The 26,713-nt window shown below is 38.6% G+C and overlaps 1 protein-coding gene across 2 annotated transcripts in view; it reads left to right on the forward strand.

Moving 5' to 3' along the window:
- itpk1b (inositol-tetrakisphosphate 1-kinase b) overlaps positions 1-26,713 on the forward strand; it is a 53,589-nt gene that overhangs the window by 17,978 nt on the left and 8,898 nt on the right. For both annotated transcript variants that reach the window (XR_013800064.1, XM_079633384.1), the window contains exons 4-7: positions 7,347-7,472; positions 11,778-11,895; positions 24,830-24,928; positions 26,131-26,171. Coding sequence is in view for 1 of the 2 variants with exons in the window: in XM_079633384.1 (XP_079489510.1) it covers positions 7,347-7,472; positions 11,778-11,895; positions 24,830-24,928; positions 26,131-26,171 (384 nt within the window). In the remaining variant the exon portion in view is untranslated. The remainder of the gene's footprint in view (positions 1-7,346; positions 7,473-11,777; positions 11,896-24,829; positions 24,929-26,130; positions 26,172-26,713) is intronic.

The following is a 26,713-nucleotide window of genomic DNA, read 5'->3' on the forward strand; positions in this document are numbered from 1 at the left end:
AATTTTAGTACTAGTTTACAGTAGAATTAGAAAGATGTGTTGAGTATGCAGTTGTTTGCGTATTACAGTGGACAGATGAACTGAATAAGTGAATGAAATGGTCTGGACCTGTTGATGATCTCACTGGCTAATTGATTCCTAGGAGATTGAGCTGCTAAACACAAAATATCTCTGTCTCGTTTTCTATTCAGTGTATTTTTGAACACGGAAAGTATAGTTAGCTTGTTTTCATTAGAGAGACTGTTTTGATAGTAAAGCTCAAATTGTTCTCATTGGTTTTGACTAAGCATGCTAATGTTAACATTTGAACATTCAACAAAGCCAAGGCCTGGAAAGCTTTCCTTTCACAATGAGACAGCAAAATCCTTGCCAGTAAAACATCTACCAACCGTGTTTCAGCAAATGACCACAACAAATATGAACTTTATATCTCAAATATGAAGAATCGATCATGGTGATTTATTTATATAGCAATTTATACAATATATTGCTTTAAAGCAAGTAGCTTTTGAGTGTTAAACATGAAAATAACGTCAATTAGAATGACTTTATCATTTATTAGAATAACTTCAGTTTTTACTATAAAGTAGCTCTCCAGCGTGCTCATGTTTTTACTCGCATCTGACCTCAACGCACTGAACAGAAGAAAGAAGGCGGAGCCACAGAGCCACACCCACTCATTACATAATCACCATGGACCAATGGCAGTTTGAATGTGTTTACCAGTCTGAGCAAATTTTTGCAGAAAATTCGCTTTGGCAAGTTGTTTCGAACTCCCGAAATGAACTGATTTTGTCCAAAATAACATGCTTATGCTTATATGACGCAGTCGGGCGCTGCCGCTCCTTTCATTTTGTTGCTTATGTTTATTTTACGATTAAAATTAAGTTTAACGTTTGCCTGTTCCTTCCCTGATCTTGAACTTTGTTGGTTAAATTTGATCACTTAAATTCACATTATTTCATTTCATTCTAATAAAAAAGAATAAGGTTCTGAATTACTACTCGCACAGGTCAGTTTATTTAATGGAAATCGAGCGTAACGTGGATATGACATCATTGACAGGCAGGCGGTGCAACGAAGAGGGGCTAAAATCGATGATTTTTCTGTATTTAAATATTGTTGGAAACATTTGGGATAATGTAAGTACACAACATTGTTCTAATGGTTTTTGGATGTTTTAATCTAAAAATCTTACATATTGTGCCTTTAACCTAGAGTGCAGAAAGGGAGAGAGAGAGAGATGTGTTTCCAGATTACTTTCACTGACATATTATGTAGATAGTTTCTCCACAGAGTTCTCAGTAATATCTTCTGGAAACAACACAATAAACTGTTGTGGGAACCGGAATATTATAGATTTGTACAGTAAGTAACCACTTAGTAGCCACTCTACACTCATAGCATTATAAAAATTTAGTTGTCCGGTTTGAAGTGTTGTCATTTTGGCCTTGCTTGCTCTTAGCGATGTCGTCACTTTTCATGCGTGTTTGACATTCACTGTAATCGGGGGTCAGATCACTCCATGCGAATATCTAAAAAACTGAGCAGTCCCTTCAGGCCGACCTCACTTCTTATTATTTAAGTGTGGGAAAAACAAAGGCAGGAGTCTCTGGTGAATAAATAGCCCAGTTCCTGCTCCTTGGAATTGCTCACACACACACACACACACACACACGCGCACACACACACACACACACACACACACACACACACACACACACACACACACACACACACACACACACACACACACACACACACACACACACACACACACACACACACACACACACACACACACACACACACACACACACTTAAAGATATGTACTTTTGATGACCTTCCATTCACTTTTCTTAAAGGGATAGTTCACGTAAAAATTGAAATTCTGTCAGTGGACCCTATTGTCTTTGATTGTATGAAAAAAAAAAAAACTTGTTTCACAGTAATACACTAGAATTAAAAGTTTAGGAGCAGTAAGATGTGTGTATGTATATAAATATATGTATACAAAACACACCGCGGGCAATTTTGTTGTTGTTCGTGTAATAATGTTGGTCGTCTCACTTCCTTGTTCTGTTCATCTTCAGACTAGTTGTCATCCAATCCTGTTAAGTCTATGTAATGCAGTAATACTGTAATACATTCAACCACATTAACCGAGACAATGACTTCATCAGGCTCGTTTCCTCTCTAAATGCTACATGATTCATGTTTAATTCTCCTACTTTGAGGCTGTGAGGCTCCATTAGGATGAAGAACATTTCCTGTTCCTCTCAAGTGCGTTGGTCTGTGAAGAATCCTCTTGGTCAGTTTTTTTTCCCTTTGATTGACGCATTTGTTCGGGCATAATATGAGTCGAGCCCCTCTATCATCGTTTTCAGCCATTTCCTCTGGTAATCTTGATGTGCTCCTTTTTATACCCAGAGATACAGGGTACTTATCTCTCCTCTCAGTGTGCTTTTATTCTAATTCCCTGCTTATTTTCTAAAATGGATCTATCAAACATGAGCACTTGCTGGGAAGAGTTTCAATATTTCATGAATGAGAGAAGATTAAAGAGTGATGGCATCGGCAGCTGCCTCTGCTGCTTTCTTCTGTTCAAGGGTGTGTTTTTTTTTTGGTTCTGCAAATGGATTGTTTAATGTAGATGTGGATGAATGTTTATTTAAAGTCAAAATTGATGCTACTTTGCTCATAATATACATTCATCAGTGCACACATTATTCAAAAAATAAAAAGTTTTATCGTAATGTAATAATTTGCTCCGCTTTCCATTAAAGGGATAGTTCACCCCAAAATTCTAAAGGTCCAAATCCATACGATTTTGTTCATCTTAATTTTTTTTATTTTTTTTATTTTAGTTTGTCCCTCTGTTGAAAGATCTACAGATACAGGCGAAACTCGAAAAATTCGAATATCGTGCAAAAGTCGTGCATTTATTTCAGTAATTCAACTTAAAAGGTGAAACAAATATATTTTATAGACTCATTATTACATGCAAAGTGAGATATTTCAAGCCTTTATATGTTCTAATTTTGATGATTATGTCTTACAGCTTATGAAAACCTTTTCACAATATTCTAATTTTGAATCTGGGGTATTCATAAGCTGTAGGGCGTTTATGTATTTATTATGTCTATGGGTTGTACACTCGTTATTGCGGTGCATTATGGGATTGAATAAGTGCACTCAATAATGTCCTCTATGGTCTCGGACACCACAACAAATGGCTGTCCCCTCAAATAGTGCCCTATTTAAGAGTATAGGGGGCGATTTCGGTCATAGCCTATACTTGACACACTCTACCATTCTAGATTAAACTAAACATTTTGGTGTAATGCGCTGTAAGTGGAAGGACATAAAAAAATATCTTCATTTTTGTCTTATACATGTGTTTTATTGATAAATGGAAGCAATCGGTTTGAGATTATATGAGGATAAAATAAATGACAGAATTTTTATTTTTGTGTCAACTGTCACTTTACACATCTTAGACTTTAGTAAGTAATAAAGCCTTTTTATAATCTTGTCGATAGTTTTTTATGCTGGTTAATGTTACGGCAATAATAGCAAATAACGCTAGATTTGCCTTGCTTTCAAAAGCTGCAGCTGCTTCTAATCAGCTCTTGTCCTGATGATTTTAACTCTGAACGACAGCTTCAGATCCTCTCTGGACTCGGCTAAATTCATCTTTGAGTCCTTGAGTTGCGCACGTCTCCCTCCGCCAGCTTCTGTGGACGTGAGTCACCGGTGCAGGACTGGGTCAGTGTCTGACCTCTGCCTGCTCATTTCTGTCATGAGCTCTCAGTATGTTTTAGTAATGACAGATAGATTCTTTACAGTCAGATTGGTTATATGCTTGCATGGAAAGGCATTTTTAAGCACTAGACACCGACGTCACAGGTCATGTAGTGCCTTGAGTAGCAGGCAGACAGACATCAGAGTTCAGTTACTTGTGTCTCAGTTGGCTTAAAGCGTCATGCATAACTGATTGGTCGTGTCTCTATACAGACACGCATGAAGAAAAGGAAGTGGCTCTCCGCATCATGAATAACATGACTTGCTTTTTGTGAGGAAAATTAGATGACTAAACTAAAACAATTGAAGGCAAAGGTGAAGACGCAGTTAAAGCGTAACCTTGTCAGTTTTTGTCACGCTTTGTATTGTTAGTGTCGGTATTATACGCTAATAAACAATGTTTACTCGTTCTCTGTGTTACCTGGACCGAGAAATGTCCACCGTGTGACGTGTTTTGACTGCATTTTTGTATTCCCAAACACGGACAGTCGGATCGGAAGAGGGTTATTAACAGAACGGTATTGTTTATCACTGAAAATTGTATCATAGTGTAGTTGTCTAAACATAGCTGTTCAAAGAGTAGACAATGGCAACAGCTTTCTTACCTGTACATGACGGCGTTTTGCTTCAGGGGTTTGAGCAGATCTGACAGAACGTCAGTTTCTTTCAGTGTTATCTCTCCATTTGGCCTAAAACACTGTGTTTGTGGTCATCAGTTTGAAATGTTGAGTACAAACACTGAGGTTTATCAGTTTTTCCATCATGGCGTCTCTCCATATCTACGATTCTTTGCAGCTTTTAGCCACTGTCTACAAGGCTCTGAATCCTTCACTGGAAACCAGTAACTCACTACTAACCATCTACTCTGAATTCTTGCACTCAGGAATTGTGCATATATCTCATCAATATAACTAAAAGTCGACACTATTATGGCTAAAAGTTTGCTAAGAAGTATTTCCTTCTAAAGCAAGGCGGGATTTGACTCTGCTAAGCGTCAAACAGTATGTATGTGTGTATATATATATATATACATATATATTAGGGGTGTGACGGTACATGTATTCGTACCGGACCGTTTCGGTACAGGACTTTCGGTACGGTTCACATGTGCACCGAATGCAATCTTTCACGTAAATTAGGCTAGTTTTGTGTGCGGAACATGCGCCAATTCCGAGTTTCCACACGAACATATTAAGTGTCGGAAGTCTCCGCGTTGCACTGATTAAATCTGATTAATCGTTTTTGTGATCCAAATACATGTAAAATATTACCATAACATCTGTCTTCCTGTGTGCGGAAATTTATGTTGCTGTGACAACGAAACGCGTGCATGCGCGCCTGTGTTAAGAGAGCTTGCTGCTCCATGCGCGCTGATGTGCTCATCTGTTGACATTTCTAAATGCCTTTCAGTTGCTTAATAAAAGCGGGCTTTCCACACAAACAAACGTACATGTGTCATTAGTATGAGAAAAAAAAATGGGATTTTAACTCTCGGGTCGGGCTCGGACATAAATATCTTTATGCCTGTCGGGCTTGGGTCGGGTTCGGTTACTGCTGTCTAAAATCTACTGCCTAAAATTCGGCCCGATCACCATAGCTAGCGTCACGGCCAATATTGGTTTAAGAGTATTTTATTTAGTGGAGAACTTTGCAGCAGTATTTTATTTCTTATTCTTTTTTTATTTTATATATTTTTTATTAATTATATTTTATTAAAAAGTGTTTAAAAAAGTGTAAACAAATTGTTAAAAAAAGTTTATAGTAAACAACCAGCAGTTTAATGTTTTGCATTTCTTTCCCTTACTGTACCGAAAATGAACCGAACCGTGACTTTAAAACCGAGGTACGTACCGAACCGTGATTTTTGCGTACCGTTACACCCCTAATATATATATATATATATATATATATATATATATATATATCACATTTTTAGTATTTTTCACTGTATAATTGGTTTATAAACACACAGATGCTTTTATATTTTAGGGAGAAGTCCCTTGTGGGAGGTGTGGGGGATATTTGTGACATCAAAAAGTTTGAAGTAGAGGCCTGAGACGGCTGATGATTATGATTATGATTATTATTAATAATGTATTTTTTACTTGCTCTACTATATTTTTGGTTATAGAAGTTCTGTAGTGTTTGATGTGTTATGAACAAAACTCTTTTGTTATATTATATAAATGTTGTATTATATTTATATATTATAACCGACCTCTAATAAAGCTCTGCTCTCTGTACAGTAAACTGTAGATTGCAACACACGAGATTAGTTTTCCTGATACATTTATGATGAAATACTTGTAAGAACTAATCTGATCTGGTTATATCACTGTGGTGATTTTCTTTCATAAAGTATTATCCAAGTCTTCAATGTAGTATTGTATATTAGTAATCTGTCTCCTGTTACTTTATGGCCCCTTTAGTGTGTGGTTTAGCCAACAAACTGTTTGACAGAGAGATTTGGGGTTGACAAACACACAATAGTAGGCTTTCAGTGGTGTTTCCACTGTCCACATATGGGCTTGTGGTGGAACGGCCTGTCCGTGTACAGTAAGCATGAGATTATCAGAGCTAGAACAGGTTTGTCAGCACATCAGCACCTTGGGATTTGAGCTCTGTGTAGTCTGGAGCCGCTCTTGACATCCACATCCGACCACTCGGGGGACGATCCGTGCTGGAAACATTGGAAGGGAAAAAAACAACTAAATATAAAGCCACTTTGGGCGGTCAGATGGGTTTAAACATTCAGCCATACAAGGAAATAGATTGTGTGTCCCACAGCTCTCAGCCTTAAATAGTGTATTGCACTTAAAAAAAAAAGGTTTATTGTGCAAATTTATTTTAAACATGCCCCTTGTTTAATTTATAACAAAGTAAAGTGGACGTTTTTGCGATTGTGATTTGTAGAAGGTGTAGAAAGGGAATTAAAATTCCAGTACAAGAAAAAGAGGAACCAGTTTTGAATAAGAATTGTTCAATGTAATAATTCACTATTCATATATCATACATTTTTTTTTACATGCTGTTTTTCTTTAACTCAAATTATACAAACGCATTCAAATGTCGGTCACTGTGATTATGCCAAGTATCCTGTGTCAATATATCTTGGAACAACATTCCTGTCTGAAAATTCAGTCCTAACCCTATCCCAACGCCTAAACCTAACTCTACCCATGAGTTATCCCTATAATCGGAGGGAAATGACTGGTGAATAACATTGATGTAGAAGCATGGAACCCTGGTTGTAAGCCTAAACTTGACATAAATTGTAAACTTGTCCCTCAAATCTGATTGGTTGATTGGAATGTTATTCCAGGATCCACATGTTCTTGGTGAAATCACATTCATATATCAGCCATGCGTTAATATTGCTATCCTGGAAAAACACACTGGCTGTCAGTATATATTAATTTGCTCAGTACATGTAATGTTAATCTGTACTAAACTGCAGTGGTATTTAACATCATTAGCTTTTGTCTTTGTCAGAACTGCTCTGAGTGTAAATGATGACCTTTCACCTTTCCCTTTCCTTCAGCTTGACCTGAGTCAGCCATTAGAGGAGCAGGGTCCCCTGGATGTCATCATTCACAAGCTAACAGACCTGATCCTGGAGGCGGACCAGAATGACACCCAGTCGCTGCTGCTGGTCCAGCGTGTGCAGGTGAGGAGTGTGTGCAGGCGAGGAGTGTGTGTGCGTGTGCAGGCGAGGAGTGTGTGTGCGTGTGCAGGCGAGGAGTGTGTGTGCGTGTGCAGGCGAGGAGTGTGTGTGCGTGTGCAGGCGAGGAGTGTGTGTGCGTGTGCAGGCGAGGAGTGTGTGTGCGTGTGCAGGCGAGGAGTGTGTGCGCGTGGGCAGGCGAGGAGTGTGTGCGCGTGGGCAGGCGAGGAGTGTGTGCGCGTGGGCAGGCGAGGAGTGTGTGCGCGTGGGCAGGCGAGGAGTGTGTGCGCGTGGGCAGGCGAGGAGTGTGTGCGCGTGGGCAGGCGAGGAGTGTGTGCGCGTGGGCAGGCGAGGAGTGTGTGCGCGTGGGCAGGCGAGGAGTGTGTGCGCGTGGGCAGGCGAGGAGTGTGTGCGCGTGGGCAGGCGAGGAGTGTGTGGAGTCTGTGCGCGTGGGCAGGCGAGGAGTGTGTGGAGTGTGTGCGCGTGGGCAGGCGAGGAGTGTGTGGAGTGTGTGCGCGTGGGCAGGCGAGAAGTGTGTGGAGTGTGTGTGCGTGGGCAGGCGAGGAGTGTGTGTGTGCGCGTGGGCAGGCGAGGAGTGTGTGTGCGGGTGGGCAGGCGAGGAGTGTGTGTGTGCGTGTGGGCAGGCGAGGAGTGTGTGCGCGTGGACAGACGAGGAGTGTGTGTGCACGAGGAGTGTGTGCGTGTGGGCAGGCGAGGAGTGTGAGTGTGTGGGCAGGCGAGGAGTGTGTGGAGTGTGTGCGTGGGCAGGCGAGGAGTGTGTGTGTGCGAGTGGGGTGTGGGCGAGGAGTGTGTGGGCAGGCGAGGAGTGTGTGGAGTGTGTGCGTGGGCAGGCGAGGAGTTTGTGCGTGTGCAGGCGAGGAGTGTGTGGAGTGTGTGCGTGGGCAGGCGAGGAGTGTGTTTTTTGGGGCAGGTGAGGAGTGTGTGCGTGGGCAGGCGAGGAGTTTGTGCGTGTGCAGGCGAGGAGTGTGTGGAGTGTGTGCGTGGGCAGGCGAGGAGTGTGTTTTTTGGGGCAGGTGAGGAGTGTGTGCGTGGGCAGGCGAGGAGTTTGTGCGTGTGCAGGCGAGGAGTGTGTGGAGTGTGTGCGTGGGCAGGCGAGGAGTGTGTGCGTGTGCAGGCGAGGAGTTTGTGCGTGTGCAGGCGAGGAGTGTGTGGAGTGTGTGCGTGGGCAGGCGATGAGTGTGTGCGTTGGCAGGCGAGGAGTATGTGCGAGTGGGCAGGCGAGGAGTGTGTGGAGTGTGTGCGAGTGGGCAGGCGAGGAGTGTGTGGAGTGTGTGCGAGTGGGCAGGCGAGGAGTGTGTGCGTGTACAGGCGAGGAGTGTGTGCGTGTACAGGCGAGGAGTGTGTGTGTGGGCTTGTCTGGACGTGTGTTTATAGAGCAGATCTACAGCTCTGATTAAGATGCAGGAATCTCAATCTGATTAAGCAGCGAGATTTTGATACACCTAAATGACATAGAGATTACATTCAGGTAGAAGTAAAAGGAAAATGAATGCAATAATCTCAGCACAGTGATCATTATGGATTTTTTTTTGCTTTTTAGGGTGTGTTCACTCTTGGCATGTTTGGTTGGATTAAAACGAACCCTGGTGCGATTGCTCTTTTAGTGTGGTTCATTTGAATAAGTGTGAACGCTGCAATCCGAACCCTGGTGCACCAAACAAGCAGACAGAGACGAGACGAGAGCTGAACAGATGAATCTCAGTCCGCTTTCAAACCAACTCTGGTGCGGTTGAATGAAACATGAATGCATGTGTATGTATGTGCATTTATCCCAGAACACACCATTGTTTTGTATGTTCAATAGAAGTTCCATCTTGAAATATACGTAGTAGAAGCCGACCAATCAGGTTGTGAACATTTCCCTATGCCTTAAGGTTCGGTATCTTAAGGATCAGTGTTAAAAATGCAGATATAAATGCTAAATGTTTTTTGTTTTAATCTGAACCAGACGAACCAAGCGATCCGAACTACAAGTGTGAACACACCCTTACAGTAAATATTGTTGTCTTCGTTTATCCATATTAATATAAATTAATGTTTGAATATCTTTCTTTCTCCCTGTTTGGGTTTTTATTTTAGTTTTCATTTTCGGTTCATTTGAATTGGGCATACAGTTTTAATCTCATTTTCATTCTTTGTTTCATTTTAGTAAAAAAAAACAAATAATTTTTGTTTCAGGATTAGTTTTAGAAGAAATTGCGATCATACTCAATCTCAAATTTGGAATTTGTCGGTACAATAATATACCGAAATTACATGCCGGTAATATAATATTTTTTATTATTTTCATTTTTTATTATAATCTAGTTGTGTACATTTAATATATTATTTCTTTCCTAGAGAAAAAAGGTTAAAAAAAAAAGGTTGCGTAAGTAAAACGCTGGACTGATGAAATCGGTTTGTTCGTGACCTCTGAAACGGTGCAGGTTTGACGTCAGAACCCAGAAGACTTAATTCGCTGCTGGTTCCCTCAAGATTTTCCTATGGGGATTTATAATGTTTTTTTTTTTTTTTTTTTTTTTCATTTCGGAATAAAATAAAGCCTGTGGTAAACATAACGTGACTGTACTTTCACATTTTGTTCTACACGGTAAAATACACACACCCATATTGAAGAGCAGTTGTTTATTTTTGGAAACATAAGCAACTAGATAAAACAGTTTGGGGTGTGAGTGTGTTCAGTTTACGTTGTAGAACAAAATGTCATAGTATCGTCAAGTAATGTTTGTTTACCACACCTTATTTTTTACTCATAAATTGAAAACCCCCGTTATAAAACACCAGGAAAATCTCGAAGGAACTTGCGGTGAATTGGTCTTCCAGGTTCTGACATCATCCCGCACCCACACTATTCAAAATTGACACAATGTTATGAAATGTAATGCAATGTAATGTAATATATAATATAGGGCTGCGCAATATATCGAATTTATCGAAATATCGCAAATGTATATATCGCAATATGCATATCGCAACAGCTTGCAATAAATGGGGTCATGAACAAAAGACAAAGTTTTTTAGCTTTAATAACTATCAGGATATATTTAATTCATACAGTGAAAACTAAGCAATGTTTTATTTTTATATTTTATGATTCAGTATCTTTTATTAAATAAACCTAATGTAGGATAACCTGAAACTCTGTTGTTTACACTGTTAAAATAACACTTCTTATGCTACAGTAAAACGCTGATGTTCACTTTCAGAAGTTAGAAGGATGTTTTCTTGTCATAAAAAGAATGTGAAACACATGTAGGTTATATCATTTTAAATATATTTTAAAGATAATTTAAGTTTATTTTACACACTTTAAGCATTATCGTATCGCATATCGAATATCGCATTATTTAAGGAGTTATCGCATATCGCATTTTTCTTCAATATCGCACAGCCCTAATATAATATAATACAATATATGCATCTTTTTTAAAAATTTGTGAATAAATATTTATGTTTTGGATAACATTTTTTTACTGCTTTTTAAGTTTTCGTTTTCATCAGTAATAAAATTGCACCACAGACATTTCTACTTCAATTCAGATTCTCATCCTACAACTTTGTTTGTTTTTGTTTTGCGGTCTCACGAAATGTCACCTCAGGTACTCACCTCTAAACGAGAACGTAAGAGCGCTGAGCCTCTTAATGTTCTTAAACAAAGCTCTCCCCTAAGACCCTGCTCTCACTAAGCATGCGCTTAGATGTATATTACATAGATTTACACAAGACACAGAAAGACCTGAAGTACAGTGTTCAGTTTAAACCCTCTGGAAAACTGTAGATGTGTCTGTCTTGTGCTGTTGTGTAACCTTTTTTTGCCCGCTTAATCAGTGCTGGCAGAATATTAGTCTTCATGCATTTGTATTTCGGAGGCGATTTGATCTATAAATCAATATGCTGGGATCTGTGACTAAATTTCCCAGTAAATGAGTGATGGAAATGGGAAATCACATGACGAAAGAATGCATTTCAGTAAAATTACTCATGATTTGAGAGGTTGAGTGAATGGGGACAGTGAGAGAGAGAGAGAGAGAGAGAGAGAGAGAGAGAGAGAGAGAGAGAGAGAGAAGGAGAGCGAGTGGTTATGTAAAAGAAACAACCTCGCAGCTTTGCATTCAGTTAGCATGACGTAATAGCAGTGCAACTGGGCTTCATGTGTACATGTCTTTGTATGTGTGGCGTGTACATTCATGCATGTTGGATGCCAGTACGTAATGTTGTAACTTGTGGTTCTCTGCTGTTTTAGCTTCTTCCCTTCTCAATGTCACCTCCACACCTTCATTGGTCTTGCAGGATTATATTGACGCTCACCCAGAGACCATTATTCTTGACCCACTTCCAGCCATCCGAACTCTGCTGGATCGCTGCAGGTCCTACCAGCTGGTGCACAGGATAGAGGACTGTATGAGAGGTAATATGATCCAGCACGCCCCTCATTCCAGCACTATTCATGAAAATTCATTTATTCCGTTTTCAAGTTTTGCAAATGGTGATATGCCCAACTACAAGAAGCTGTCAGTTGGCACTTAAACTCGTTGTAGTTGAATGAGGTGAACTTGTTAATGTAATGTTCTGTAGCACAACAGTTAGCATGTTGAGCTGTGGCGCTCATGCGGGTGAAGTAGGTTTGAGTCCGGCCTGCAACATGTCCCGTTCTGTTTAAAAGAGTAGTTCTCCCAAAATTAAAAATTCAGTTTTCACCCACCCCGTGTCTCTCCAAACCCGTATTACTTTCTTCTGTGGAATAAAAAAGGGCATTTTGAGAATATCTGGAAATCTTCTCCATTCAGTCGAACGGGGTTGTCAAGATCCAAAAGGACAAAAAAACACCATAAAAGTATAATAAAAAAGATCCACATAACACATGCTCAAGCGTTAGTTTTGTGTGACAAACTTTGAGTCATTATTCACAGAAGATCTTGATATCCACCTTAGCTCTGCATGTTTATGTTTGTGAATGAAATGAGTCCAGTTCGCACCAAGAATGTTAACTAAATTAACTAAACCGTAACGATACTTGTATTAGTGTTCACACTAGTGGATGATATTGTTCTGTTTATTCCAAGCTCGCGCTGCAGTTTTGCAGTCTGCCTCTTAAAACGCTAGAGCTCTTAAAGCAGGATGGATTCCTATTAGCTGTGTTTTCTCTGGGCCGTTATTATAGTTGTGGTGTTGACTCAACTATTCTTTTAATGATTTTTAAAACTATATATTTATTGTTATAGGCAAATGGGCCTTTGCTCTTTATTTAAAGTTATCCCTTTGCAGTGCAATTATACATTTAAGTACCGATTAAAATGAATTAACAACATGTACTTCTTACTATAGGGTTAGTTGCAATGTTATGTAATTATGCATAATTTACTGATTGATTGATTTGATTGATTGATACTTTATTAATCCCAAAGGAAATTCAAGACATCCAGACCAGCTTATACAGCAAAAATATGCAAAACACACTATCAAATATACATGAAAATAAATGAAAATCATTGCTAACAGTCCAGTATCATATTCAAGTATAAAAATATATAAATGTATACATCAACATGATAAAAGATGTAGGAGATATTATACTAAAGATAATATGGCTTAACTGTTCCAAAATAAGAATGAAAAAGTCATTTGTAATGAAGATAATATGGCTTACTTGTGCCAAAATAAGAATTAATATATATATATATATATATATATATATGTAACCAAATACAAATAACGATTGTGCATGAAGGGAAGGCCAATATAAATAATATAGGTTACACTTTATTTTAATGTGTCCGTTACAATGTAATTACCGGTATACATTATCTACTAAGAAATATTATTGAACTACATGTCCTTTCTATAGGGTTAGTTTATTATTTATTTATTTATAAAGCACAATGACAGAACTTAAATTGAGTGAATTAAACTTTTAAATGGTTGATTTCTCCAAAATACCCATATTATAGCGGCCTCAACTCCCCGTGCACAGAAAGCATTTGGCTGTGGCCTATACAGACGTGTATGTTCAGCTATATTTGTCTTTGAGGGAATCATGTGTGTCCACGTTCTATTGAACCAGACGTGACAGATGGTTATGTAACAAAATCATCTGTAAGCCCCCAGTCTGTGTCTCTCCTTTTCTCCTTCTGCCCTGATATTAAAGTCTACCGCTCTTTATTTCAAGAAAACATGAAAGACTTGTTCAGCTATGCTGCAGACATTTACATTGAATGCATTATTACATTATATGCCAATTAATATACCAAATAATTATTTGCTAAAAAAAGGCCCTAAATGAAGAATAAAAAAAAATGCACATTCTTGAATTCTGTCTACAATTATTTTGTTTGTTTTTAAATATGATAACACATCTCTGCAATTGTGTCACATCTTGCGATATGCATGTATTTGAACTGTTTTTAATGCCCGGTACACATTGTACGATTTTGTCTGTCTCAGACAGACCGAAGATGAGCAATCGTGGTGATTTCTGTGGTCGTGGCTCCTAAACGTCGTACAGTGGGAGAGGTTCTTGTGACAATAGATAGCCTGCGATCATTGTCTGACAGTGTCAGAAATTTAGCATGATCATCACAGTGTGTTTGCTGCTACGACCTACTTCTGACTAGCCGATAAAAATGCAACATGAGATGGCGTATTGATCAACGCGACATGGTTCAAAAACTTAAAGGAACACTTCATCCATTTGCATTAGACTTTGTATCTTTAGAAACCCAGTCACATTTTCGAATGGTCATGGTTTATTCCCTTATTTTCCCCTGAGATGGGAGAAATAAGGATTTAAGTGTTCCACTTCCTGCTTTTTATGACGCAAAAATCGTCATTTTGCGTCATAAAAAGCAGGAAGTCAAATCTCTTTGAATAAGGGTAAGACTACAAACACTAGCTCATCATTTATCCAGTAGAAGGCGCTGTTCCGCATGTTTTCAACCCGCCCATAGAGGGATCTCACTCACAGAATGTACAAATAGTGTCAGCCATTCTTTATTTGGAAGCTAAGCTAACAGTTTCTTATTCTGTGGAGAAAGCTGAGTAGTAGCTGTGACCATCCTCTTTTTCCCGGACATGTCCAGCCGTCGAGATGGTCCAAATTGTCCGGGATTCGGCTTTTGCTTTCTGCAGTCGCATTCATAGTTTACATGCACACCTTTTGTTTCAATCTAACTGAATTCATTCCGATTGGTGAATCTGAATGTAGTGTTTACATGAACGCTAAACAAGTGATCGTTTGATGTGCGTTTTAACATTGCTAGGAAAATTCCCGCTCCTCCGTGAGAGATACGAGACCGGCGCGTCTCACAGGCGCCGGCGCCACTCATCAGTAATCACGCCACCGGGCTCGCATCGTTCTCCGCGGCCGTCAGTCTCGTTCCTGCTCGTCACAGTAAACATGAGGAATGGCGACTGTAGAACGCAAAAGCCGAATCCTGGACATTTTGGGCGACATCAAAATACTGGGCAGACTCACGGAGACTCACTAGTAGCATAGCCTTGTTGTTTACTGCGATCTCTTACCGGTAGGCGTGGCCTCCTAGGGCAGCGAAGCAAGTGCATTCTGGGAGTTGTTGTCTTTCATCCCCATAAGCCAAAAATACATTTTCTGGCTTTTCTCAGTCTAGAAGGCTCCAAATTCAAAAAGTGTTCCTTTAAAATTACTTACCTCAAGCTTCATATGCCAAGTTGGCCTCTTTCCCTTAGAAATGACCGCATCCATATTCTCCTCTTTTGCTTCCTTTTTTTTTCAGCGCACAAAAACTACAATTGCTAAAGTGTGATTCATCTTGCTCTTATTTGTTTACCACTAGCGCATGCTGATGATTGTTTTATTCTTCTATACTAACTTGCGCCTTAGCCTATGATTCAATAGCTGTCATCACAGTACAGTCTACATAGGCTACACGTCGTACCCAAGTTTATTAGATCCATGTCGCACAGTGTGATTTGTAATGATCTTATAGGATTGCCGAAATCGCAAAAAATATTCCTGTCTGTAGCTGGAATTAATAAGACCCTGTCAAGATTAAAAGTAGTTTACCTTGCAAGATTAAAATTGGTTTAACTGTAGACTGACAGCTTTCTCCAATGGTAGGAAAATCCATATAACAGAATTTGTGTACAGGTCAGGAGGCACTAAATTGCATGAAATCACAACGCGTAACAATTGAGAGTTGTGATATTAAACATGCTGCTATGTACATGCTACATTGGACGCCGCCAGTACTTGTTTGCAAGATAACACAACTACCAAATTACACTCTGGCCATCTGTCACCCTCCCCGCTTCTTTCGTCCTCACACATTCACTGGCGGACACAGCGCCACATCCCTCTCTTTAGCAGCCGTAAGCATGTCTGACAGTGTAACCATAGCAACACAAGTGGCAGCCGCTCTAGATACTTTAAGCATAGCAGCGCTCACACCATATTGGGTAAAATAGTTTTCGATATTTTGATTTCTGTCATTTTAAATGCTTTTTTTGTGTGTTGCAAAGCATTGTGGGATTACCTTTGTTGCATTAAGGACACATGAGAGGGTTTTATGCATGTATGATTTTATGAAACGACTGTTTTTGTCTGCTAGGGATGCATTTTGACACTGATTTCCCGATTTTAGTTTCACAAGCTCCAAATTTGATTTCGATTCATTCAGGAATATTTAAGTTAAAATGTTGATTTAATGTCTAATACTAAACCATAACTAGATGAGTAAAGTTTGTGAACCAGCTTTGATGTTGGCTTGACAAAGCCTTGTCTGAAAGTTTAAAATAACTTAAAAGCACATTGCTAGCTAGTTACATAAAACACCTGCACAAAACTGAAAAACAGCAGACGGACTGAATGAAAATGCAAATTAACACTACAATAAATACACATTATACAGAGGTAAGAGGAAAAGAAAATGCCATCTAATCTTTTCTGAAGACAGTCAGTTCCCTTCAGAGATGCATATAAACCCCCACCCCCAATTCAATACACGTCTGTGCTCTCCTCTCTGCGTCCCATCTCTGGCCTCTGTTAACGAATTAGTAATATGTGCACACAAATTGCATTTTGGAAAATGATTGCAATGCAGTTTGTGTGCAAGTCCTGACCAAGATCAGTCCGGTACAAAACTGTCCTGTTTGTATTCATTTATTTTTTTACCTGTTTAATCGACTGTACTGCCCAGCACTGTTTACTAGGGGTGTAACGGTACGCAAAAATCACGGTTCGGTACGTACCTCGGTTTTAAAGTCACGGTTCGGTTCATTTTCGGTACAGTAAGGGAAAGAAATGCAAACATTAAACTGCTGGTTGTTTGAATGTTTACTATAAACTTTTTTTTGTTACAATTTTACACTTTTTTAAACACTTTTTTTATAAAATATAATATATATATATTTATTATTAACGTTTTAATATTATATATATATATATATATATATATATATATATATATATATATATTTAATAAAATAAAAAAATTATAAGGAATAAAATACAGCTGCAAAGTTCTCCACTAAATAAAATACTCCTAAACCAATATCACATAGAATATAATGAATAATATAAATAACTATGGATTACAGACAGTGAGTGCAGCATTACCAATCCCAGTTTGTATGTAGTTCTCAAAGAGCTTTGTAGATATGCGCGTTGCACTTGAGCTTGAGCGCGTGAATTTTATTTATTTATTTTTTAAACCACTTCAGCGGAAATCCCGCCCTACAGCCGATTTCATTGGTTTAGATTACAGTGACGGGTAGGTTTAGGGATCAGGTGATTGTTTGACATGAGCATGACCAATGAAAACTTTAGAGTCAGCTGCAGGGCGGGATTTCCTCTGAAGTGGTTTGGAGGAAAAAAAAAATTCACGCGCTCAAGCGCAAGTGCAACACGCATTATCTACAAAGCTCTTCGATATCTATGGCAACACAACGCGGAGACTTCCGACACTTAATATGTTCGTGTGGAAACTCGGAATTGACGTATGTTCCGTAGAATCCGCACACTAAACTAGCCTAATTTACGTGAAAGATTGCATTCGGTACACATGTGCACCGTACCGAAGGTCCTGTACCGAAACGGTTCGGTACGAATACATGTACCGTTACACCCCTACTGTTTACGTATATTACACAGTTAAGTAGTTCTGGCATGAAACTCTAGATGGCGCAGGCTGATAGGTCTTTACCTAATTTGGTAGCAATCACGTCGTCATCTACATAGCACAGCTGATTGCATCAGCGGCCAATGAGCTGCGGCCCAACATTTAAACAAATACCCGTAGGTAGCCCTCCACCTTCCCCAGCTCCACCTGTGTAGATCTGCTACGGGGTTACATCATGTATGTTACATGTGCAGCAGCAGCATCATGTCTTACATGCTCACAGCAATGTGTGTGAATCTATTGGCAGTAGCAAGTCTCTGTACTACAAGAATAAATACATTAATTTAATTTCCATGCCAATCTCTATTACCACACCAATCTCCTGAGAGATGTCATGACAGAACATACATTCTGTTGTTAACATTATTAACATGCATAGAGGCTTATCTCATGAGCGGACAGAGGGACAGCAGTACAAGTGTAGTACAGGGTGTGCAGTATAGTAAAAGTGTACTACTGTCTGGAAAAAGCACTGTTTATTTTCAGTAAGAGGGACTAACTGACTCTGAATGTAGAGCTGACGAAATCCTGTGAATAAAACTGAAGCAGTACATCTGTGAAGATCTGACTCCCTGACACTTGCAGGACAGGAGGTGCGCTACAGATCGTGTTCAGCAAATGTTTATAAGCGTCTACTGAAAACGGGCATTGAATTATATATATATATATATATATATATATATAAAAAAAAATGCATGGAGTTGTTGAACTCCTATTTTATTATTTTGTACCTTTTGGTAGCTGACTAGAGGAACGGAGCTATGATCGGTGCTTGTTTGTCAGTTGAAGAATTTCCACCAGCGTTCACTAGCGCGCACACACACAGGAAGTCGCCCCCACATTAGTGCCGTAATGAATGCTGTTTGTCATCTGAGTACACACTCATTTCTAGTCCTTTTCTTAATGAGAGACCTAGCACTGTGCTTAGTGCCACATTTTCTGGCTCCACTCTCGTCCATGTGACTCATGCACATCCTGAAGAGCTTCACATAAGCATTGTCCTGCTGTCTTGCATGCTGTCCGTGGAGACAAAGCAGGACACCATTTGTTTGCGCAGGAGACGGAGCGTTTCAGACTTTATAAGGCAAAGAATCACACCTTTATTTCATCCGTAGCTGGATCCCTTTTATTAGCAGAGTCCAAACCAGGTCAAATAAAACAACGGATTGCAAAGAGCCATTAAGTCTGAATCTTTGCACTTTTCCCAAGTCCTTGTGGGAAAATTGAGTGTGTCATCCCTGAGATTCAGTTGAACCATTTGGACAAATTAGGCAGTATAGCCCTATTTGGATAGTAATTGTTTCTCATGGGGTCGTAAATGTTATTTTTAACATTTAAAATTCACTGTTTAAGTCCTTTTGGATCACTGCCGAGCACCGTACGTACAATAACTGTTGCGCTTCACTGTAATTTGCATGCATTTTAAAGATGTTCACTTTTATTACTGAAATGCTGGAAAGTATATTTACAAAACAATATTTCATCACCACTCCACCACAACGAACAAAAAGGATAAAGAGAAAAAAGCATGTAAACATTTCAAATGGGGTGTTATTATGTTAGCAATACAGTTTTAAAATATGTAGGCTATATACACAACATTAAAAATACAAACCAAGCAGCTTTATTTTGACCTCATCTAAATAAGAGGCTGCATTAACCCGTTTCTGCTTATTTCCATATTTTTACAATGACATCCTTTTGAGATAAAATGCAAGACAGAAAACAATTTCAAATATAGCGTATGCGCGTCTAGCTTCCTATTTAAAATTTTTTTTTTTTTAAATAATAAATAGAACATTATTTTCCTATTATTAAATTAAATGCAAATTTATTCGTATTATTCCAAGCATATTACATTTTATTTACAGCAGACTATCATGCGACTGACTACGTGAGCAACAAAACTCACTCCTCCACCGTCAATAAATCGAGTTTTATCACTGAGGTGCCATGCAAATGAATTTTTACAGACGTCCACATGAGAAACGATTGCTGCTCGAATAGGGTTTATGTCAGATTTTTACAAAACCTCCATTGTTTGTTTGCTGTAACAAACGGATGAATGGATGGAGGGAGAGTCTCGTATGATATTAGACTTCCCATCTGTGCTGTCCGGCAGGATCCGAGCCAAAACTCCATAGTGATGCTTTATAAACGTGTTCTAAACATTCCATAAACGTCACATAAACGTCCCGGCTGGCTCCGGCAGGTCTGCAGAGAGCTTGAAGTGTTTACACGGAGCACAGATTGATCCTGGACCCTCGCTGAGCCAGAAGCGGGAACATCACTAAGCGTTTGTACCTGCTAAAGACGATCTCATTACTCATTCCCCTTTTATTTACAGAACATCTCTTGGCTAATTTAAATGGAATCTCCATTTCTAATAATAAGTCACGTATTAGCAGCCACGAACTGATTAACATCTCTGCATTGAAGTCTTGTACAAAAACCGCTTCTTGAGCTTTGCCTGTGATGTGCTGTCGATTGCCACTGTAAATAATCTTGACTTGTTCTTCAGTTTGAAAAAGAAAATCAACCAAAAAACAAACAATATAGAAATAAAGCACAGTGCGTGTCAATGGGGCAAGTGTTTAAGAAGGTTTAAAAGCAGAAATGTGTAGCTCTACATTTTTATTGTTTGAGATCCTGTAGATTTATCTGTATATCATGTAAATTGTATTTTTGCGGTAAGTATCTAGGTTATGATTGTCTAACATGATTTCTGTGGGTGGAGTTTTCTTCATGTATTATTTTTTACCCCTAAGGCATATTCATATAATACTTGTGGATAGTTGCGTAACGTCCTCATTTGGCAACCTTGAGTGTATTGCACGAAAAGTTACAGTTCACTAACATTACATGGTCGTGGTATTGCCGAAATAGTGACAAACAAAGATCGTAATTATTCCATTGCTTAAGCGTTGCCCCATAGGCTTTCATTGTAAGTGCATTACTGTATTAGTTTCACTTTCTTTTAAACAAACTGAGGTTCTGTTTACACCTGGTATTAAGATGCGATTTGGTCGATCGGATCACAAGTGGACGACGCTAAATACAGGTGTAAACTCGGTCTAAAATGTTTCGTCCACATTGGACCACTTCCAGAGGTAGTCGAAAACACATTTGACCGGATTGCTTTCGTAGGATAGACGCTTATGTGGTCGAATGTGTTCGAACAGCCACAAAAGACCTTCAACTGATCTAACGTGTAAACATTATGGGAAGAGCGATAGCCAGACGGGATTTAAACTTTGTGCTTGGTACATTTTTCTTCAAATCAAACTTGGGTCTCAAGCTGACAATGTTCTCTCACCACTCCTGATTTCTAACACACACTCACAGCGTTCGGCTGGTCTTGTGACTGTCAGAGCAGCTGCTGCTCTCCGTATGTTTTTACGTCGTCTCCAGGCGCGTTTATATGTAAATCGCATGAGTTTATATCATCCATTAGATCGAAAGATCTAAAAAAGCCCTTAACCATAGACCCTTCCCTCGAAGAAATCTGGACAGAAGTGGTTGAAAGTGGACAAAAGAGATAAATTAAAACACGAGTTGTAAATAAGGCCTGAGTAACAAGTTGGAAATACTTTCTAACGGATCGTGTAAGTCTGGATGCTCATTGTGTTCAGGTGAAACTCGAAAAATGTGAATATCGTTCAAAAGGTCATTTATTTCAGTAATTCAACTTAAAAGTTGAAACGAATATATTATATACATGCAAAGTGAGATATTTCAAGCCTTTATTTGTTATAATTTTGATTATGGCTTACAGCTTATGAAAACCTTTTCACAATATTCTAATTTTGAATTTGGGGTTTTCATAAGCTGTAAGCCATAATCATCAAAATTATAACAAATAAAGGCTTGAAATATCTCACTTTGCATGTAATGAGTCTATATAATATATTAGTTTCACCCTTTAGGTTGAATTACTGAAATAAATTACCTTTTGCATGATAGTCTAATTTTTCGAGTTTCACCTGTACATGGTAATAGTAGGTTGCTCACATCACTAAACCTGCCTGTCGCTCTTAAACGGGAGATTGCCATTGCCCTTTTTTCAGGCTTTCATGAACGCTTATGTAAGCTTCCTCTGGAATAGGAGAACAAAAGTCTAGCAGCTGGATAAATGAACCAGCTCTGATAAGAAAACCAGCACAGCCTTCTCCATTTCAACACTACAGGATATTTCAGTAACGATAACATCATTTACCAAATAGACAAAACAGGAAGTGACAAGCTTGCGATTTTGTTTCTGCATAGGGGACTTTGACCAATCAGTGATGACCTTGTCAGTTGACTAACTGTTCTTGTTGAAGGTCTAGTTTTGAGGAACTTTAAGTTTTTATTGAGTCAGTCGTCTTTGCATCGAGTAAAATATGAATGCACTACCATTAAAAAGTTTAGGGTCAGTACATTTTATTTAAGGAAATTAAACTTTTATCCAGCAAGGATGCATTAAATTGATTAAAAAATCCCCGTAAAGACATTTAAATAAATGAATTAAATGCTGTTTGTTTGAATCTTCTATTTATCGATGAATGGTTTGCACAAAAGCATCAAGCTGCACAACTGTTTTCAACACTGGTAATAATAGAAACGTTTCTGAAGCATCAAATCAGCATAGCATGATTTCTGCAGGATCATGTGACACTATTGACTGGAGTAATGGCTGCTAAAAAACATCAGATTTTCATCACAGAAATAAACTACATTTTAAAATATTAAAATAAAATAGTTATTTCAAATTGTAATAAAATGTCACAATATTACAATTTTTAGTGTATTTTTGATGTTCTTAATTGCGTAAAATATAATCAAGTGTTTTGTTATGTGTACTAAATATTAACCCTTGAGTCATGTTGAGCATTTTCTTTATTCAACATTGAAAAGCATCTTATCATCAGTTTTGCTACCCCACCACACAGGCGGTTTACCGTGATCATATCAGGACTCTGTGAGTGTGTCATCAGCCTATTGAAGCTTCACTCTTCAACCCATTTCCTGTGCTACACTATCGAAAACTCACGAAACATGCCTTTATCTCAGTTATCTGCCTCGATAACAGCAGCACTACAACACTGGCGTCTGACTGAAAGCAAGATCCACTTCAGAATAGCAGATTCAATTGAGGCGTTTGCTTACCGGCCCAAGTTAGAAGAGCCTATCCCCAAGTTAAGCCCAGTATGCATCTCTGTTTTGATGATTCATCCCAATCCGATAATGTGCCTCCGGTTGGAATTCGCAAACATCGCTACTCATTCACAGCTATTGACGCTTTTGTTCCATCCATCTCTCTGTTTGCTCATCAGAGCAATCCCCAGGACAGTGAGAGTACGGTGTTTTCAAACAAAGCCTTGAACCCGCGGGTCAGATCGCGGCGACTCTATTAACTGGCTCCTGCATTACGCGGGTTGAGTCGGAGCTCAGTGCCTTGTGTCCATTGTTCTCCATTCGATAAAATAAATAGGGAAGTAAAGTCAACCGGAGGGGCTACCGATGACACAAGACCTTTCACAGGTTGTTTTATAAGATAACTTCTACTGTTACCAACTATTATCCCTGTGAGGATGTACTGTAAACTCATCGGGCTACGCTCACATACAGTAACTTGTCCTGTCTATTTCATTGATTTTGATGTTCTGCTTTAATAATTATCACTGCTGGTCACCGGGGGTTTTAGTGTTTAAGAGGCTTGCCCCCGGGTTTCAGAGATGAGGCTTAAGCTAGTCTCAGACTAAAATGCATGTTTGAGCTGGTTTAACTGAAAGCAAACTTGCACGGATATATCTTAACATGTGACCCTGGACCACAAAACCAGTCACATGGGTACATTTTTTGAAATTGAGATCTATACATCATCTGAAAGCTGAATAAATAAGCTTTCCGTTGATGTAGGGTTTGTTAGGATATGACAATATTTGGCCGAGATACAACTATTTGAAAATCAGGAATCTGAGGGTGCAAAAAAATCTAAACATTGAGAAAATCTCCTTTAAAGTTGTGCATTTATTCGCGATTGTGCTGCACTCACTCACAAAAATAAACGTTTCATATACTTACTGTAGGAAATTTACATAATATCTTCATGGAATATGATCTTTACTTAATATCCTAATGATTTTTGGCATAAAAGAAAAATCGATAATTTTGACCGATACAATGTATTGTTGGCCACAAATATACCCGTGTGACTTATGACTGGTTTTGTGATCCAGAGTCACATATGTCAGTGCCATTATTTTGTCTGAAGATGCACAGCAGTAATGTTTTTTTCTAAGGCAAAAAAAAAAGCTAATTAAATGTCCTAATTGAACGAAGGCCTAATCCTGGTTTAGTCTAGTCTGTCTGTGAAACTGGGCCTTGGTATACTTGGACTTCTTCAATAACTTAAATCACTATAAAATCAACTCTGTCAGTTTATGAAACGCCTCAATAAAGTATTCGGTCTCTCTAAACCCCTCCTTTCTGAGATCCTACTCTGATTGGTCAGATGAAATATTGTGTTTGTTTTTTATTTCATGTGCCTTAATAATCTTGAATAAAACAAAAACATTTTATAAAAACATTACATTTTTTACATTTTTTTTTTCTCGTTCGAGAAGTTGATTCACCCAATTTTCTTCAATCACTTCATTATAACTCGGGAGTTCCCAATTTACGTTTCATGCTGACTTTAAGAAAGAGACATTTCAGTTTGAAATTTTCTAATTTCTAATTTTATTTATTTATTATTTATTTATTTTATATATATATTTTAATTTAGTTTTGTTTAATTTTATTTATTTCTCTATCTGCTGTCTTCCACGTCAGAGCTCAGATCAGTGGCTAGTGAAGAACTTGGGCATGTGTGTGTTCCTGTGGTGCCATCAGCCAATCAATATTTTTCTGCAGCTCCAGAGTAATTACTAGTCACATGGCATTTTACCCCTAAGGCGATTGGCAAAATAAAGTTGCCAAATTTCAAATCACATACCTGCGCCAGCCAATCAACTACCTTTAAGATAAATAAGAGTGCTAATGGATAGTGTTCTTTGGGTATTACATACTTCCTTGCTTACAGTGGTCATATGACAGGCGGCACTTTCACAAACCCTTACGTTTTCCCTCTATAAATCCATGTAGGATTTGATCAGGCCTTCTCAGCCGGACTCACCTGTCTCTTCCTGTCTCTTGTTCTCTCCACAGATGTGAGGATCTGTTCTCCTCCGTTTATGGTGCTGAACAGCGAGTGTGGCCCAGACACACTGGAGCAGATCGAGCAGCACGGTCTTACATTCCCTTTCAGTAAGTCTCACGACTCGCACCTCTTCTTTTCTGAAACAGGAAGCAATGTCATTATATAATCTCATTATATATAATGAGATTATATATATTATATCTTATATAGTCCAAGGAATCTCATTATATAAATATCACTCTTTTTAATACCAAATTTTGTGGCAAAATCCATCGATTTCAGTAGGAATGGGACATTTTTTGCGTTAGGAAAGATTCAATGAAAGATTTATCCATGCAGATTTCACGACGGGTTCATGTTGGTCAAGCAAATTCACTGTACTGACCAAAAGAAATCTGTATGTGTTGAAAGTCACTTTTGTGTGAGCTGTGCTTCATGCATCCCTACACTATTGACAGTGGACAAAGGACTTTTTTTGTCCTTGAAATTTCACAGAAATTTCTCTGACGCAGGTTTCTTAAAAAACGGGTCCTTAAAAAGTTTAAAATTCAGTTTGTTCAAATTGAATGCCATAAAAAGTCTTAAATATAATTTTATGTGTTTTTAAATTTGAGGACAGAAAAACAGGAATCGCGATAAAGCCTAATGTGATTAATAAACGTGCAAAGTTAAAATGCAGTGCTGATATTTCAGTTAAAATATTGTGTTGTTGGTTACTCAATAAACTGTATCTGGCTTTTAATTCAACATAAACTTGTGTGGCTTTTTTTTTTTTTGGCTGCCCTGTCATATGAAGGAAAGACTAAAACATTGTTTAACACTTTTAATATTTAATTTACCAGTAGTAGAATTTGCAAAGTATCTTAACAATCTTTTTGTATTGTCTTTTTAAAACCAGTATTATTGTATCAGCAAAATCCAGTCCCAATCAACCTATAATTTGTATGTATTGATAAATTAGAATGTTTACCAATTTCAAAACATAAATGTATATTTTGAACAAAACATGCCTTGAGTATTTTAAACATGCAGTTTCCCTGTTTTGCAGTGGTTTAAGCAAAGTAATCATTATACGATAGCATGAGTGTGTTCTGTATGGACATATGGTATTCATTTTATTTGTGCAAGTCTTTAATTTGATTTTTAAAAAACTCTGCAGATACCCTGATGACAACACCTGTTTTTATTGACTCACTAAAATGCCATTAGGTTGCATTTCACAAGGATTTCACTGCATTAAAGGTTCATTAAAGAGTTGCATTATTAACTAGACTTAACAGAGTGTTTTTTTCCTTCTCATCCTGCACAGTTTGCAAAACACGGGTTGCTCACGGAACTAACTCTCATGAGGTAATACTCTTTTCTAACTCTGTTTTTTTTGTGTGAAATATGACCACAGAGGTCATGAAATGCGCACACACACACACACACACACACACACACACACACACACACACACACACACACACACACACACCTTTGTATTCAAATCTAGTGAGCTGCCTACATGGGTAGACGACACAAACTAATCTCTTCCAGACCTCAGCTACACTACAGTGTTTGAGGGCGGGGCAAAGTAGATGTTGCGGGCAGCCAATGAGGACCATAGGCTCACATTATGCAAATTTGTTACAAACCTGCGTAGTTCAGAATCAGTTTTTCCTTTTTGGGAGACTATAACTCTATTTATCATGCATTTTGATCTTTAAAACTTTGCAGACCTTTTACACTCACACTACATGAAAGGTAATATCCAAGAAAAAGTAGGGGCACTTTAACATTCACTTGCGATACTCAAAAGGTGCTTTATAGTGGAAAAAGGGTTTTCTAAGAACGGTTCACTGAAAGGTTCTTTGGGGAACCCAAAATGGTTGTTTATATGGCACCAATGC

This window comes from Phoxinus phoxinus (assembly GCF_949152265.1).
Source record: "Phoxinus phoxinus genome assembly, chromosome: 13".
In the NCBI taxonomy this organism is placed as follows: Eukaryota; Metazoa; Chordata; class Actinopteri; order Cypriniformes; family Leuciscidae; genus Phoxinus; species Phoxinus phoxinus.